This window comes from Lactuca virosa, chromosome 9, assembly GCF_052849685.1.
Source record: "Lactuca virosa cultivar CGN04683 chromosome 9, Lactuca_virosa_CGN04683_v6, whole genome shotgun sequence".
Lineage (NCBI taxonomy): Eukaryota > Viridiplantae > Streptophyta > Magnoliopsida > Asterales > Asteraceae > Lactuca > Lactuca virosa.
The window spans coordinates 209,115,363-209,129,169 of record NC_136434.1 but is presented as its reverse complement, the minus strand read 5'-3'; the positions used below and the strand labels follow the sequence as shown (position 1 = coordinate 209,129,169).

General features: G+C 36.2%; 1 protein-coding gene across 2 annotated transcripts; it reads right to left on the bottom strand.

The window, feature by feature from the left end:
* Window positions 1–1,198: 1,198 nt before the first annotated feature.
* On the bottom strand, window positions 1,199–9,822 carry LOC145137892 (NAD(P)H dehydrogenase (quinone) FQR1-like). 2 transcript variants are annotated; one of them, XM_079072033.1, is made up of 5 exons: window positions 9,207–9,822; window positions 8,660–8,685; window positions 2,866–2,959; window positions 2,492–2,754; window positions 1,199–1,599 (listed from the first exon to the last, which is right to left on the bottom strand). In XM_079072033.1, exons 1-5 carry the CDS (start codon window positions 9,543–9,545, stop codon window positions 1,368–1,370), a joined length of 954 nt encoding a protein of 317 aa, XP_078928159.1. In that variant the 5' UTR covers window positions 9,546–9,822; the 3' UTR covers window positions 1,199–1,367. The 2 variants fall into 2 exon arrangements, with proteins under 2 accessions (XP_078928159.1, XP_078928160.1); XM_079072034.1 differs by lacking the exons at window positions 8,660–8,685; window positions 9,207–9,822 and adding an exon at window positions 3,610–7,276.
* Window positions 9,823–13,807: the final 3,985 nt, after the last annotated feature.

Here is a 13,807-nt window from a genome sequence, read left to right as displayed (position 1 = left end):
CACCACTAAATCAAACTCAATTTTCAAAAAGTTCACAAATCAACCAAATTAATTAGAAGACCAGAAGCGAAGAATGAAAGGAAACAGATTTTAGAAGAGTTCAAAAAAAATATGAAAATGTAAATTACATTAAATTAGAACATTAAATGTTGTAAATGGGCAAAAAGTTCAAAAAAATATTGTAAATGTCAAAAAGAAATCACAAATAATAAAATTATGTTAAATAATAATCAAAATAAAAAAATATATTATTATAGTACTTAATTATTTTAAAATAAAGAAAAAACATATATGTTTGCTTTATTTAAAGCTTGATGCGAACATGTATGATGTAATCATTTATTATCTAAACAAAAAAGCGTTCGTTGAATTACTTTGGGTCGACTTTTGTATCTTCTATCATCCCTATTTGATAGGTTCAGGTAGTTCCTACTAAAATTAATGTTCAATTTCTAAAAACCAAAACCGAATGATTTTTCAACCCCAAAACATTGAAATCGAATAATTTTCTAACCTAAAGAACCGAAACTAAACCATGGAAACAAAATGTTTTTTCAACAAAAAAAACTCAAATATTATGGTTTCGCATCCACATATATCGATATAGATGTATATTTATAAAGAATAACTATTATAAATTTTGATACATTGATATAGCTGATGAACATAAGATCTAAAAACTATTAAAAAAACGATACCGTTCGTGATGTTTTTTGTGGCCGGGTTTTTCTAAATTCAAAAAAAAAAAATGGAAGGGGGGGGGGGGGGGGGGGGTCAAAACCGTGTTATAAAATTGTGGGGAGTCCTATAATTTTTACCAATGGACGCGTAAGCTGATAATCAAAATTTTGTCATTTTTATATTATTACTTATTAACCAAAACTTAGAAAAAGAATTTGAGAAGCAACGAAAATGATATCAAAGTCAATCAATGCTAAGTTTTAGGTCGAAGTGGCCCATCAACCGGTAGGAATGTGGTGTTTGCGCCTTTTTGGTCTAGGTCCTAGGAAACAAAAAAAATTCCATCAAGCCCAATATGGTCTTGTACTTATCTTTCTCAAAGAAAAGAAGAAGAAACAGCCGTACTTCATGACATCAATTTTAAAGTTTTTCATTTGATGAGATCACACTTCAATATTCATTATAGTTTTAAAAAAATATGTTACAGATTTTCAGCTATTATTGATCACCAAAAGAGTAGTCAAATCAATACAAAGTCGATTTATTATTTATTTTTTCTTATAGTTTTATATAATATTGATCACCAATCAGCCAAATTATTACCAAAAATAATGTCCAATTATTACAAAACCATATTATTCTTCAATCTTTCTTATGGTTTTAGATAACAATATGGAAAGCACAAATCATGGGCTCCCTTTAAGTTTTTTGGTGATTGTAGCGATGTATTTACCCTGATGAAAAGCTTGTTGGAGCTCAAGCTGGGATGGTTGTCTAGAACCATCCCCAGCGAAAGTCCCTGCACCGTAGGGACTTCCGCCTTTCACATTCTCCATTTCAAACATACCCGCACCAAAAGTATATCCAATTGGTACAAAAATCATCCCATGGTGAACAAGTTGAGTAATTGCTGTCAATCTGTTATGACCAACATGTGTCAGAATATATATATATATATATATATATATATATATATATATATATATATATATATATATATATATATATATATATAATTTTTGGTCCTTGATTGGTCCCAAAAATATTTTCTCTTGCAGTTTTGGTCCTTCATTTTGTTTTTTAGTCATCGTTTAAAGTAAAATGGATATAACCAAAAATGCAAAAATTAGCAATAAGTGGGGACCAAAAATAATTTTAATTGGAAATGCAAACAAAAACATTACAAGGAACTCAAATAAGCACCAAAACTATATGAGAAAAAATTTTGGGACCAAAATTGCAAATATCAGTTATAGTTACGGACCAAAAATAATCATTTTACTTGGATTTGGAACAAAAAAGAATCATGAGCGTCAAATAACGACCAAAATTGTAAGAGAAAATTTATTGGGAGCAAAATGGCAAAAGTCAAAGATACTCACGAACCAAAAATAGTTTATTTTACTTGGAACTCTGACAAAAAACATTACAAAACCTCAAATAAGGACCAAAATTGAAAATGATTTTTTTGGAACAAAATTACAAATATAAACTATAGTTGGGGACCGAAATAGTCATTTTACTTTGGCATAACAATAACAAGAAGTCAAGAACCTCAAAAAAGGAGCAAAATTACAAGAGAAAAAAAAATGGGACCAAAATTGCAAAATATCAGCAGCTATACTCAAAGACCAAAAACAGTCATTTTACTTGGAATCGGGACCAAAAACATTATAAGAACCTCTGATAAGGACAATAATTGTAAGAGAATATTTTTTGGGACCAAAAATGCAAAAATCAGATATATTCAGGGACCAAAAATGTAATTTACTCTTGAATTTTTAAAGGAAAAATAGAATTAGGTACTTACGGAGTAGTTTCTTGGCCACCACCTTGACACCCACTGCTATAAAAGATACCAGCAGGCTTCCCAGCAAGCTTTTGTGTTCTCCAAAGTCCACCAGTGGAATCAAGAAATGCTTTAAATTGAGCAGCCATCATTCCAAATCTTGTTGGGAATCCAAAAATAAATCCATCTGCTTCAGGGAGTTCTTTTGGTGTGATTATTGGTATCTCACTCTTAGGAGGTGCACTCATTTTCCCAAGTGCCTCAGCATTCAGTGTCTCAGGTACCTAAAACAGATCAATAAGAAATTAATTAAAAGTGTTCAATTTAATTAACCAGTGTTTTAAGGATAACAAGTTAAAATTAGGAATGATATTTACTTATATATATTTACCTACCTGACATAATTTGGGTTCAACTCCTTCAACAGATGCAGCCCCTTTCTTTATCTCTTCAGCTAGCTTCTCTACATGTCCATAAGTGGAATAATACCTAACATAATTAAGCATCAAATTACTGTCAGACTTCTCTCTTTACCTCAAGAACTCATGTAATTTAGCATGATCATGCCATCTAATTAAACTCAAGGCAACATTTATTCATCTAACACATTTATGATAAACAGAAGCTACCAAAAAAGAAAAGTTATAGATCTTATTATATCATTCACACTAACAAAATTTCTACTCTACTTTGATTGATTCAATTTGGCCATCTTTGCTAATTGCTAAACATTATTTCTTACTTGATTTGTTATTCGAATCTCATGAATATCATGAATTATTTGTTGTAATAATGTAAATTGATATCTTAGAGGTTTAATCTACAATGAGATCACAATTAGAACGATATTAGATAAAGTAAATCTGATAAATTTCTGTCACCTACAAACAAAAAAAGCAATGCGAATTGGAGATGCTCCTTTCTCTCCTCAGCCATTATTCACCAAACACACACAATCGTCGATCATTGATTTTCAATATTGCACATTGAAATATACTCCAACCTAAGCAGATAACTAGAATGAAAGTAAAAACTAGCTGAACTAAACCGCGTAAAAGCGAGAAAAAAAAATCATAAAAACGAATAATCATCGTTAAACCAACCAGCATCAAGGGAGAGAGAATACTTAATTAACTTACACAATATACAACTTAGTAGCCATTGATGAATCCACCTGCGTAGCTTCCGATTCCGATCGTCGATTGAGTTGAGAGAGCAACAACGAGCAGTGAGTTCAGTCAGTTCCCCTCTCTTTGACTTCACAGTCCTTCCTCCCCCAATTTATACTCGCATTTTCGGGCTCGTAAACTAACCAATTAGTGTCTTTTCGTGAAACGACATCGTTTTGAGTGAGAGAGTTGTCCAAGACTCCAAGATATGATTGTGGGGCCATGGTTTAAATAATGATGGGTTTGGTGTCATGAACCAACATCATTTTTATTGCGAGCGACGTCTCCGATAAAAAAGGTAAAACAAACATACGACACATATACCAAATTTGGTTTTATATTATTTGTATTGCATTAAAAGTTTAAAATATCAAAATTGGTTCATTTATAAACTATTAAATATAAAATATCTAAAAACTAAAGTTAATGCGGCCTAGTCGGGAAAAAACATGGGTTTTATACTCATATGAGGTTGAAGGTTGAGAGTTTGACTCCCGCAAATCCTTTTTGAAGTTGATAAAAATGTTTTATCTCCTTATGTGGGGAATTTCTCCATGGAATCGTCATGAGGTTGTATCTACCCTATTGGATGATTCGATCTTGGGTTTTCGTTGAAATAATACGAAGGGGATTCCGTTGAGACATGCAGTCATTCCCCCAAAGTATCAGCACAACACAACAAACAAGCATACAATATGAGCAGCCAACCTGATTGGATTGTCTCGTAAGGCCTACAACATATTTGGACCGTTCTACGAGCCTTCAGCATGACTGGAATGCTTCACATGGCTACAGCCTACCCGGACCGCTCTACGAGCCTTTGACATGACTGGACCGCCTTGCAAGGCCTATAGCCTATCCGGACCGCTCCACGGGCCGTCGGCCTGACTGGACCGCCTTGTAGGGTCTACAACCTATGCGGTCCTCCCCGGGTATCTTGGCCTACAACACAAAGCAGGACCGCCTCAACCCAACACAACATGTCGACATATGCAACAAATAAACATAAACACAGAGCTAGAAAATACAAATAATCATACGGATCTACTGAATAACTACAACTATCTTATCATTATCCTGACCAGGATAAATAATCTAGTGGGCGGACATTGGTGCCTTCAACCCACAGGTACAATGAGGAAAGCTCACCTCTCAGTTTGAATGCAAGCTGAATAAATCTCGGTCCTGAAAATCGGTTCAACGATCACCTAACCAAAACCGAGGACCTAATCTAAATTAATCAGCTCAAAATACCTAAAATACCCCTAGGTCAATTTGGTCAAAGCCGTGGTGAAAGGTCAAGGTCAATGGGTCAACTCGGTCCTCTTAACTAAGTATGTGGGGCGTACTCATGCTTTGACCGGAGTTGGGCGGTTGACCCCGTACGCGGGGTTACGCACGACGTACGCACAAAATCCATTTTTCCTCAATAAGAGCTTAATGTGTTAAGCTCTCACGTCCCAATCTCAGATCCATGGCCAAAATACCACTAAGAGTCATAAAGTTTCCAACTTTATGACTTTGCATGCCCATTAAGTGCTTAATACATAAAATCCTAACTTCTTAAAACCTTAAGACCTTCTAGAGCATGCATGGGAAAAAACTAAGCATCAAGACCAAATTTTTATGACTCAAGACCCCTCATTAGGTCTTAAAGGACAACTTATTCAACTAAGAGTGTGTCATGCTCAAGAATCATCATAGTTGGGAACAAAAATGCCCTAAATGAAGAAATGGTTATATCTATAAGATAAGATGATCAAGCTATGAGCTTTTTACCTCTTGGAGGTTGCTAGCAAGGAGAGAATCCCATATCCAAGTTGCTTCCAAGCTCCAAAGTCTTCCCACCACCTTCTTCTTCTTAAAAAATACCACTAAAACACAAAGATGAGCTCAAGATGCACTCTTCTCACTTAGGGTTAGTTAGAGGGACGTTTTCTCAGGTGGAGGATGATGAGGGAATGAGAAATGAGGAGTAAATGATGATTATATATGGACCAAACCCTAAAATTTAGGATTTGAGGATCCTTCACATACTCGGTGTACGCCTAGCGTACTAATGCCCGCACATGTACGCCCATCGTAAACAACGTACGCCCAACATACTAAGTCTTGCCCGGAATTTACCAAAATGCCACTATGGGACCAATTTGCAAACAAAACTCATTCCAAGGGCTAAATTATAAACCTTTATACTTAAGAGTTAATTTTGAAATACTTCATTGTCGGGATGTTACAACCTCTACTCCAGCAGACACCCATCCCACCTCTAAACCCACAAGACCCTCACTCACACCCTCAAATCCAACGACACCTACCCATAACCATAAATCTACCACACCCATACTTACACATATACTTACACCTATAGGGCACATCTATGTATGGTGAATGAGGGTCCTATTAGTTTAATAATAGTATAAAGTATACATGGAAAAAAATGGGACATACCTTATATATTTTAAAGGATCCACCTTATAAATTTTGGTAAAGAAAGTATCAAAATGTTTGAAGCCCACATTTTAAATTCCAATCCACATAAAATAGGTCAACGCTTCAATGCACTTAAAATTTAATCATTAGGTAATAACACGTTTCATTGAAAATTAAAACAAAAAAACCAAAAAGGGATTGTAACGTGAAACGCCGGTAGAGGGTTGATGCGTGAAAACATGATCGGCATCTCCTCTGACATATCAGTGTTAATTGCTACCACTAGTCACCATTTCCCCTATTCGACCACTACCACCGCCACCACTAGGTGCTTGTCCTCCGACAGTCCAACCTCCACGTCTTAGTTAGTCTTAATTCTTCAATTACAAAATTTGTTAAGTTAGAGCTCTTGTCTATTTGTCTTGATTCTTTAATTTCAAATTTTGTTTAGAAATTGAAAATTTGATTTTAATAACATTAAGAACACTACTTTTTTCCAATTGTCTTGATTTGTCTATTTCAATTTCATAATTTCTTGATATCATTAATAACATTCAATTTCAATTTAAGGACTTGTAAAGAGTTGAGAATATTGTTTTTGTGTATTTGTGTTGATTTAATGATTTGTCTATTTGATAACAAAACATTGATAATAATTTATTAGTTTGATACCTTTGTAACATTCAATTTCATAATTCAATTTTAGATTCAAGAATGTCTTTTCACAAGTTTTTTAAAAATAAAGAAGGTAATGAACAACATAAGCATACAAATGTTTATTTAAACTCACTGGTTGTTGATCTAACTGAATGACCAAGTATGAAATTTAACCATACGAATCAAAAATAGGAAATTAGACGAACATACTTGCAAAAAGCATATTTCCAACATCACGACCATAACTTAAACCATATGATTTTTGTTTGACTTACATAAAGAACCACGTGATTTTCGATTTTAAATTTTCAACTGCTCATATCCATACCTACTGCACCACACCTACCCCACTTGTACCCACACAACACCCACATCAACCCTCAACCCACCTCATCTATATCTCTACACCCAAATTACACCTACCACACCCTAACCCATCCCATGCTGACTCGTGCCGTCACCCCACCACAACCGTCTGCTATTCAACTCTCATTCACACCCCCAACTACACCCGCCCCCACGCATAACTAGACCTATACTTACTACACCGCACCGCACCCACACCCCGCCCATACTCACATACTCATGTTAATCCTAACCCCCCCCCCCCCCCCCCCACACACACACACACACACTAACCCACCCTACTCACACCACACCAAGCCCACCCCTAATCCCACTCCAACCTCACACCGAACACACCCACATCCACACTTACACCACACCTACACCACATTTACAGATCCACAGATAAGAGTTCAATAAGGTACTGTTTGGTAGATGGACTCCATGGAACAGAACTGGATTGCACTTGACAGAAACAGGACTGGACTTGACATGACAACTAATTTGTATAACGTTTGGTAAGACTGGAACAGAACAGAACAAGTTGTCTGAAACTGTTTGGTAGCAATAGAACTGTACGGAAATAGATGTAAAAATGACCCTATTATCCTTTTGCAAAAAATATTAATAATAACTCTATTTAACATACATTACTTCAAAATTAACATTTTAATTAAAAAAAATTATTTAAAATTCTCATATTAAAACAAGTTGTAATGCCAAATAATCAAAATAAATGATATTAAAAGAAATTAAGTGATACAAAAGCTAATAAAAAATGAATCAACTCTTCCAATTAACAAGTTCAAAAAACTCGGGTACACATACAAAAACTCAGGAGCATTTTCATCCGAAATTGAGTATCTAAAACATGAATTGGGTAAGAACAATATAAAATCATCAGATACCAAACTAGGTAGGAACAATATGCTTAATCAAGCTCCTCCAGAACCAACAAGCATCTCTATCATAAACAGGGCAGGAACAAAAACTCAAGGGCAATTGTGTCCGAATTGTGCAATCCTATGACATCTCTTATGCACTCCCAATGTAATATTTATTTAAGATGATGATGATGATGAGAGAGAGAGAGAGAGAGAGAGGACAACATAAGGCATCAGAGGGTTAAACAATTAAGAGGGTGGAGAAATAGAGGGTGATCTTGATAACAATGTAGTATTGCTTTTTCCAGAATATCACTTGTAAACAACGAATTGAAAATCGGACATAATTTTTCAACCACAAGTTCTCTGTCACGATTATAATGAGAGAAAAACCAAAAAATCAAGGGTCTTTTCTTGTTTATATAAACTAACATTAACTACACAAGCAAATCTTTCCCTCGTTTTCCCTCTCTCTCTCGTTAAAAGTTTAGAAAAGTGTACGCATGAATTCAATGAACATAAATCACAACGTAATCAATAGTGTAATGAATTTTTTTTGTAGGTAAGTCAATAACGAGAAATTAAAAACAAAAATCAGAAGTTAATACATGTAGGTAAGTGAATAACAAGAAAAATTATCAAGAAATCGTTTAGCATGTAAGTAAAGATATGCAGATTATGAAGTTTAATTAAAAACGTACCTTGAGACGATGAGAATCTGATGACCCTGATGAAAAATCGTGATAGTGTGCGACGGTAGATAAGAAGAAAAAGCGGGAATGCATTCCAAGTAGGGTTAATTGGGGAAAAGAAAAGAATGTGTTCCACTTAGTTCCACCTATTTGGGTAGGACTATTTTTTGAATGAGTTGTCCGTAGGGATGAGATTTAGAACCGGAACCGGAATCGGACCGGAACCGGAACCGTTAGAACCAGAATATATAGAACCGGTTCCGGTTCCGGTTCCGGGTTTAAAAAATGGCTTTATCCGGGTTTCGGATAACAAAAGATTCAATACTTTATTCACAGGTTTATAAGCCTTGATACATTGCAGCATATATCCTGATATATAACAAAAGATTCAATATCCTGCTATATAACAAAAGATTCAAAATTTCCGAAGTATAATTTGGTATCATATATTATCTCTAATTCTAATCAATCTTCAAAGATGAACAACCGTTTAAGAATTATATTATATAATATTACAATTAGAAAGACCAGAAAACTATAGATGTGAATTGTTCACCTCCTGTTCAAGAGCTTCTTCCAACAAAAACCCAGATTGCTCCATAAGATCTGGGCTTAATCTGAACATCAAAACACAAAACTCCATCTGATTCAACGCACCATCACCATCATAATCTCCTTCTCTCAACATACTCAACAGATCATCGTCGCTCAGATCCTGTAGCCCCAAAAGCGATGAATTTTTCTTCAAGCTATCGAACGTAATCAAACCTTTATCAGCGTCCATCAACAGTCGGAACCCATTGCATAATTCTCCTATCAAACCATCGCCGCCCAATTTCTCCTCAATCAAAGGTAAATGATCCTGAAACTCGATTTGATTCGTCGATGCCGCCATTAAAGCTTGGAATATCGATTGAAGATTGACAATGAAGAAGTGATTTCACCTTTCATGTATAGATCATATATATATTAAGAGGAAGTTGACCAGTTCCGAAAGGTGGAATTTTGGGGGTATTTCAAGGAAGGTGGAGATCGGTGGCTTTGAAATTGATCGATGAAGGTAGAAATCAATGCCGGGGAAGTAAAGTCGTGATTTTGTTTGGAGGTGGGGGAGGTAAGATGCTTCTTGATTGGGGGAATTTCCAATGAAATTGGTTAAAGTGATCAAGTGAAGTAATCGTTGATGGTGACATATAAGAACACGTCAACCTACCACAAATTAAACGGTTTAGGTCGAATCCACCAACTGAGATCCGACCCGATTTATTAGCCTAAGTAATGCTATCGACTAGACTTAAAGGATATAATATAGTATTTTATTCATGTGTTTCTTGTTTTCTTCATGGGGTAAAGACTTTTGACACTATTCTTTTGAGACCATATAATGCATTCAACGTATAGGCACTCGTTTTCGTTATTTTATTCTAATAGTTAGAAATTAGTATATTTTGAATTTAAAATTGTAAGCAGAGTATATGATAGAAGTTGTTTATGTGATGTATTAAAAAAATTGTAAACTACACCTGAATGATAGATTAAAAAGTATAGACATGTCCGTCGTAACAACTTAGTCATACGAAATTAAGGATCATTGATGAAAAGGGTTTATTTTTCGCTTTTTATCCTTTAGGGATCTCGTTTAAAAGGGGACATTAATAGGGTTGTTTTTCCTACTAAGTTATGAATTTTTCCTTCTAAGCTATGAATAGATGAAGTAACCGAAAGGATAATAATATATGTTTGGATTATATTATAATATAATACCTTTTTTTTCTTGAACATAATAAATCTTCTAAACGGGAATGAAAAGAATCACCACGTATCATTTTTACTTTTTGTTGGGATGTGAAGGCTTGATCAAAAGTGATGGTGGTGGGTAAATATGTTATTGGTGAGCAAATGTTGATATTTTAGTGTTGTCAACATATTTTTGTGTAATTATTATTAATAATGAGATAAGTTGAGCTTCATTTACTAACCGAGTTTGGAGGTGTGTGGATGCACACTTGGTGTGAATTATGAACTCGGGAATACGGGTGGTCCGAGGCAGTGTCCCTGGGTGCAGGGTTCCAAGGGGCTGCAGCCCCTTGGCGGGGTCTAGGGCAGCGCCCCTAGCAGGGCCCAAGGGGCAACGCCCCTGGTAGTGGTTCCATGCAATTTCCCGCCAAAACTTTCTTGATGATGTAAGCGTTAGTTATATATAATAACTACCGGTTTTGGCACCAAATCTGGAGGCAACTGTCATAACCTCTTTTCCCGCTAATATAAGAACCTTTCTCTGGTTCTAGAAAAAAGGGTTGGAACTCATATACACGAAAAGTATATTTTGTTCTCTCTATCTCTACAGAACACATAACAACAAGGTATATTTATGTGTTTTGATTTTGGAAGTGGCCTGATTTTCAAAATTGCATTTCTTGGATTATCCCAAATTGGATTTCATTATACCGCAGGCATAAGGGTTGAAATCACAGATTTTGGAAAGTGATTGCAATCACAATCCTAGATATTATCCAATTTAATTGATATTCTAAGACCCCAAAATCTTACATTCAAAATCCGTGATTTTGTGAAGAATATCAATGGCAGAATCGGTTAAAGACATGACTTCTAAATTCAGGAAGTTGGACAAGTTTGAAGGCATTGATTTTCGTCGATAGCAGAGTAAGATGCATTTCCTTCTTGCTACCCTGAAAGTTGTTCACATTTTGAGCACTCCTGCACCATAACAAATGGAGGATGAGACCCTTGAACATACCAGAAGAAGATGCAAATGGGGAAATGATGATTACATCTGTCGTAGTCACATCTTAAATGGTATGTCTGACTCTCTCTTTCACATCTATCAAAATCAAGAATCTGCAAAAGATCTGTTGGATGCCCTTGAATCCAAATGCATGGCAGAGGATGCCTCAAGCATGAAATTTCTTGTTAGTAATTTTAACAATTACAAGATGGTGGATTCAAGGCCTATGATGGAACAGTACAATGAACTCATGACGATCATGGGATAATTTGAACAACACAAAATGCAAATGGATGAATCCATTTCTGTCTCAAGTGTTATTGATCAATTTCCCCCATTCATGGAAAGACTTTAAACACATACTGAAACAACAAAAAGAAGGGTTGTCTCTAGTACAACTTAGCAATCACTTGATAATTGAAGAGGGTCTTCAAGCTCAAGAAAGTGGCAAAGGAAAAGAAAAGGAAGTTCCTGGATCTTCAGTGAACATGGTGGAAGATGATAAACATCAGAAAAATAAAAAAGGAAAAAGAAAGAAGAAAGATGACCATCACAAGGGTTCAAACAAAAAAGCAAACTTGTGTGTTGGAATGGCAACAAACCCGGTCATATGAAGCGAGATTATCGTTTGAAGAAGAACAAAAATGGTCCAAGCACTTCTGGACAAGGATCTAGTGATCAAGTTCCAAAACCACAAAGTCAAATTTTTATTTTTGAAATTAAAACTTTTGCTGTTATATATCATGTAACACTTATTCCTGAATCATTCTATGATCAGGGTGATGATCATGCATGGTGGATAGAATCGGGAGTGACAAGTCATGTGTGTAAGGATCGCTCTTGGTTCAAGGATTATGAAACACTAATTTTCAGGGTTTGCACCTTATTTAAAGACCTTAACACCCCATTGTGGCCTCCCTCGTCGCATCCCTTAGTCCAGCAAACCCTAATTCGTGATCTTGAGCTTTGTGAGTATGTGTGAGTGAAAAAGGAGTGACTCTTTGGTATTTTCTTGAAGGAGTGGAAGCTAGAAGTGCTTGGTTGAAGGAAGGAGATTTGGATCCAGAAGAAGAACTTCATTTCCAGTTCATTTGAGGTATAAAATTCTATACCTTGTCTATTTGTTTACTAGATCTCTTCATGGGGTAGTTTAGGGCCATATGGAGCATATTATGGAACCATTCATGGATGAAAGCATGTTTTGGGGTAATAACTTCAGATCCAGAGTCTTTGAGGGACTCCATGGCATAAAGGTGCCAACTTTATGGCAATGGGAGTCCCATGCATCATATGAACCACTTTTTAGGGCTTTTTGAGCTAAATAACTCATGCATGCACTTAAAGTTAGAAACTTTACATGATACATCGATCCTAGGGTACCAAATCTATGTTTTGGATGCATTAAGCCCTACTAAAATCGACTATATGGTTTTAGACTATGGGGGACTCGACTAGTTATTCATACGACTCGGCGAATTGGGTCGTGGTCCCTCAACCTTTTCTTTTACTGGGTAAACTCGTTGGGTCTAGGAGATGACTCAGCGAGTTGGACATGTTTTGGGCTTGAAGATTAAAGAACTCGACGAGTCCAAGGAATAACTCAGCGAGTTATGAACAAAATGTCCCGACTGTGTATGAAGTAAAACTCAACGAGTTCAAGGAGGAACTCGGCGAGTTATGAGTAAAAAGGTCTCGACTACGTTATAAGGAAGAACTCGACGAGTAGGGTCGGGGGTTTCAGAGTTTTACGAAGCATGGAACTCGACGAGTTCGTGAAAGAACTCGACGAGTAAGATCGAGATTTCAAGGTTTTATGGATTATGGAACTCGATGGGTTGATGGACCAACTCGGCGAGTTGAGTCAACCAGGATGTTGATTTTGACTTTGACCATTGACCAAAGTTGACCCTTAAAGGGGTTATGAGTATGAAAGAGTAATTAAAGGAGATTGTTATGTGTAGGAGTTTGAGAGGAGTTGATCCCAGCACCGAGGACAGTTCAACTACTTCACGACATCAAGGTGTGTTACCTTCCAGTAGAAGTGGGTCGAAGGCACCAATGACGACCCATTAGTAAGAGCTATAATAGAGATGATTGTCTTTGTGATAATTATCTGGTATGTGACTATCGGTTATGCTTATATGCTAGTATGGTATGATGTTATGTGATAGTGGTAGGAGGGGTAGGTTAGACCCCAGTACCAGTTGACAGGGCCGAAGGGGTATGCCACCACTCGGATAAGCTAGGCAGTATATGAATTATATGGTTATGTACTAGGATTCTATGTGGTAGAAGTAGGGGGTGATATAGTCCCCAATACCGGTCGAAAGGACCGAAGGGGTAGGCCAACACCCTGATATGCTAGGCAAGCTACTAGTCGACAGGACCGAAGGGGTAGGCGAACACCCTGA

Bases quoted from the DNA above. Each gene is read 5' to 3' on its own strand.
- LOC145137892 (XM_079072033.1), bottom strand. From the start codon at position 9,545: ATGGCGGCATCGACGAATCAAATCGAGTTTCAGGATCATTTACCTTTG. The intron at 2,755-2,865 runs GTAGGTAAATAT...GATCTGTTTTAG, and splicing joins TTGAACCCAAATTATGTCAG to GTACCTGAGACACTGAATGC. The intron at 1,600-2,491 runs GTAAGTACCTAA...TGGTCATAACAG, and splicing joins GGTGGCCAAGAAACTACTCC to ATTGACAGCAATTACTCAAC.